This window comes from Triticum dicoccoides, chromosome 3B, assembly GCF_002162155.2.
Source record: "Triticum dicoccoides isolate Atlit2015 ecotype Zavitan chromosome 3B, WEW_v2.0, whole genome shotgun sequence".
NCBI lineage: Eukaryota > Viridiplantae > Streptophyta > Magnoliopsida > Poales > Poaceae > Triticum > Triticum dicoccoides.
The window spans coordinates 680,588,411-680,589,495 of record NC_041385.1 but is presented as its reverse complement, the minus strand read 5'-3'; the positions used below and the strand labels follow the sequence as shown (position 1 = coordinate 680,589,495).

Genomic DNA, 1,085 nt, shown 5'->3' with positions numbered 1-1,085 from the left:
CTTTCAGGTCAAGATTCAACTGATCGATGGATTTGCTGGATGAGGACGTCGATTGGAATCTGCTGCTGTGTCGATACCGCCTTCAAATCTGTTCCTAAATATAAGTGGAATTTCTAGACTTATATTTAGGAACGGAGAAGAAGGAAGTGGCAGTATTTTTGCCTTCATTATCAAAGAGTCGATGCTAGGAGAAACTTGTTTAGTAGCTGAATCGTAATCTTTGAAAGTCGTGCATCAAACCGAGGAAGGAAATTCCAGATGGCTCAGCGCAAACACTTTTCATGAATGAAACTTATCGATAGCCATTTGACAGTTTAAACCATGAGGAACAAAGAAAGAAAAAGTGACGGAACACATGTGTACTCAGCATATGACAGGTTTTAACATTGTATGAGCAGGTAAATTACAGGACCATGGAACAAAAACCTGCTCCAATATACGATACGCAGCACCCGATTTCCAGGGTACTTCAACTCCAAAAAGAAACTACTATGGTATTATGAAAACACAAGTTCCATATTATTAAAAACGATGTTCGATATCCGAGGATATATCAGGAATCAGAAAACCAAACAATGATACTGGTAAGCGGGACGCCCAAACGGGCCACAACGCCGGAGGCAGATAGATCAGTACTTGTAGTCCTTGAAGTGGAGGCGCTCGGAGGCGCCCTCGCCGAGGGTGGCATCGCCCTTGTAGGTGCCGAGGGTGGCCTCAGAGTTGGCCTTGCACCTCACCAGGAATGTCGCCCTGGCCTTCTCCTCGTTCTCCCTCTTGCCGGACCAGGCCTTGAGGGTGCTCTGCTGGAGGGCACGCCCGAAGGAGAAGGACATGTTCCAAGGCTTCTTGGTCTGGAGCTTGTTCATGGCGTTCAGGTTTGGGGTTGCCTCCTCCTCGCTCTGCCCACCAGGAAGGAAGACAATGGCGGGGTCGGCAGCGGTCCTTGTTGAAGGTTAAAACAGCACTAACTTGACGAAATATCGTTCTAGTTTTGATGTGTAGGTAAGAACGGTTCTTGCTCAGCCCGTAGCAGCCACGTAAAACTTGCAACAACAAAGTAGAGGACGTCTAACTTGTTTTTCCAG

The 1,085-nt window shown here is 47.0% G+C and overlaps 1 protein-coding gene across 1 annotated transcript; it reads right to left on the bottom strand.

The window, feature by feature from the left end:
• Window positions 1-344: 344 nt before the first annotated feature.
• LOC119281827 (fructose-bisphosphate aldolase 1, cytoplasmic-like) lies at window positions 345-874 on the bottom strand. Its single transcript, XM_037562249.1, has one exon. The coding sequence runs from the start codon at window positions 864-866 to the stop codon at window positions 630-632; it is 237 nt and encodes a 78-aa protein (XP_037418146.1). The 5' UTR covers window positions 867-874; the 3' UTR covers window positions 345-629.
• Window positions 875-1,085: the final 211 nt, after the last annotated feature.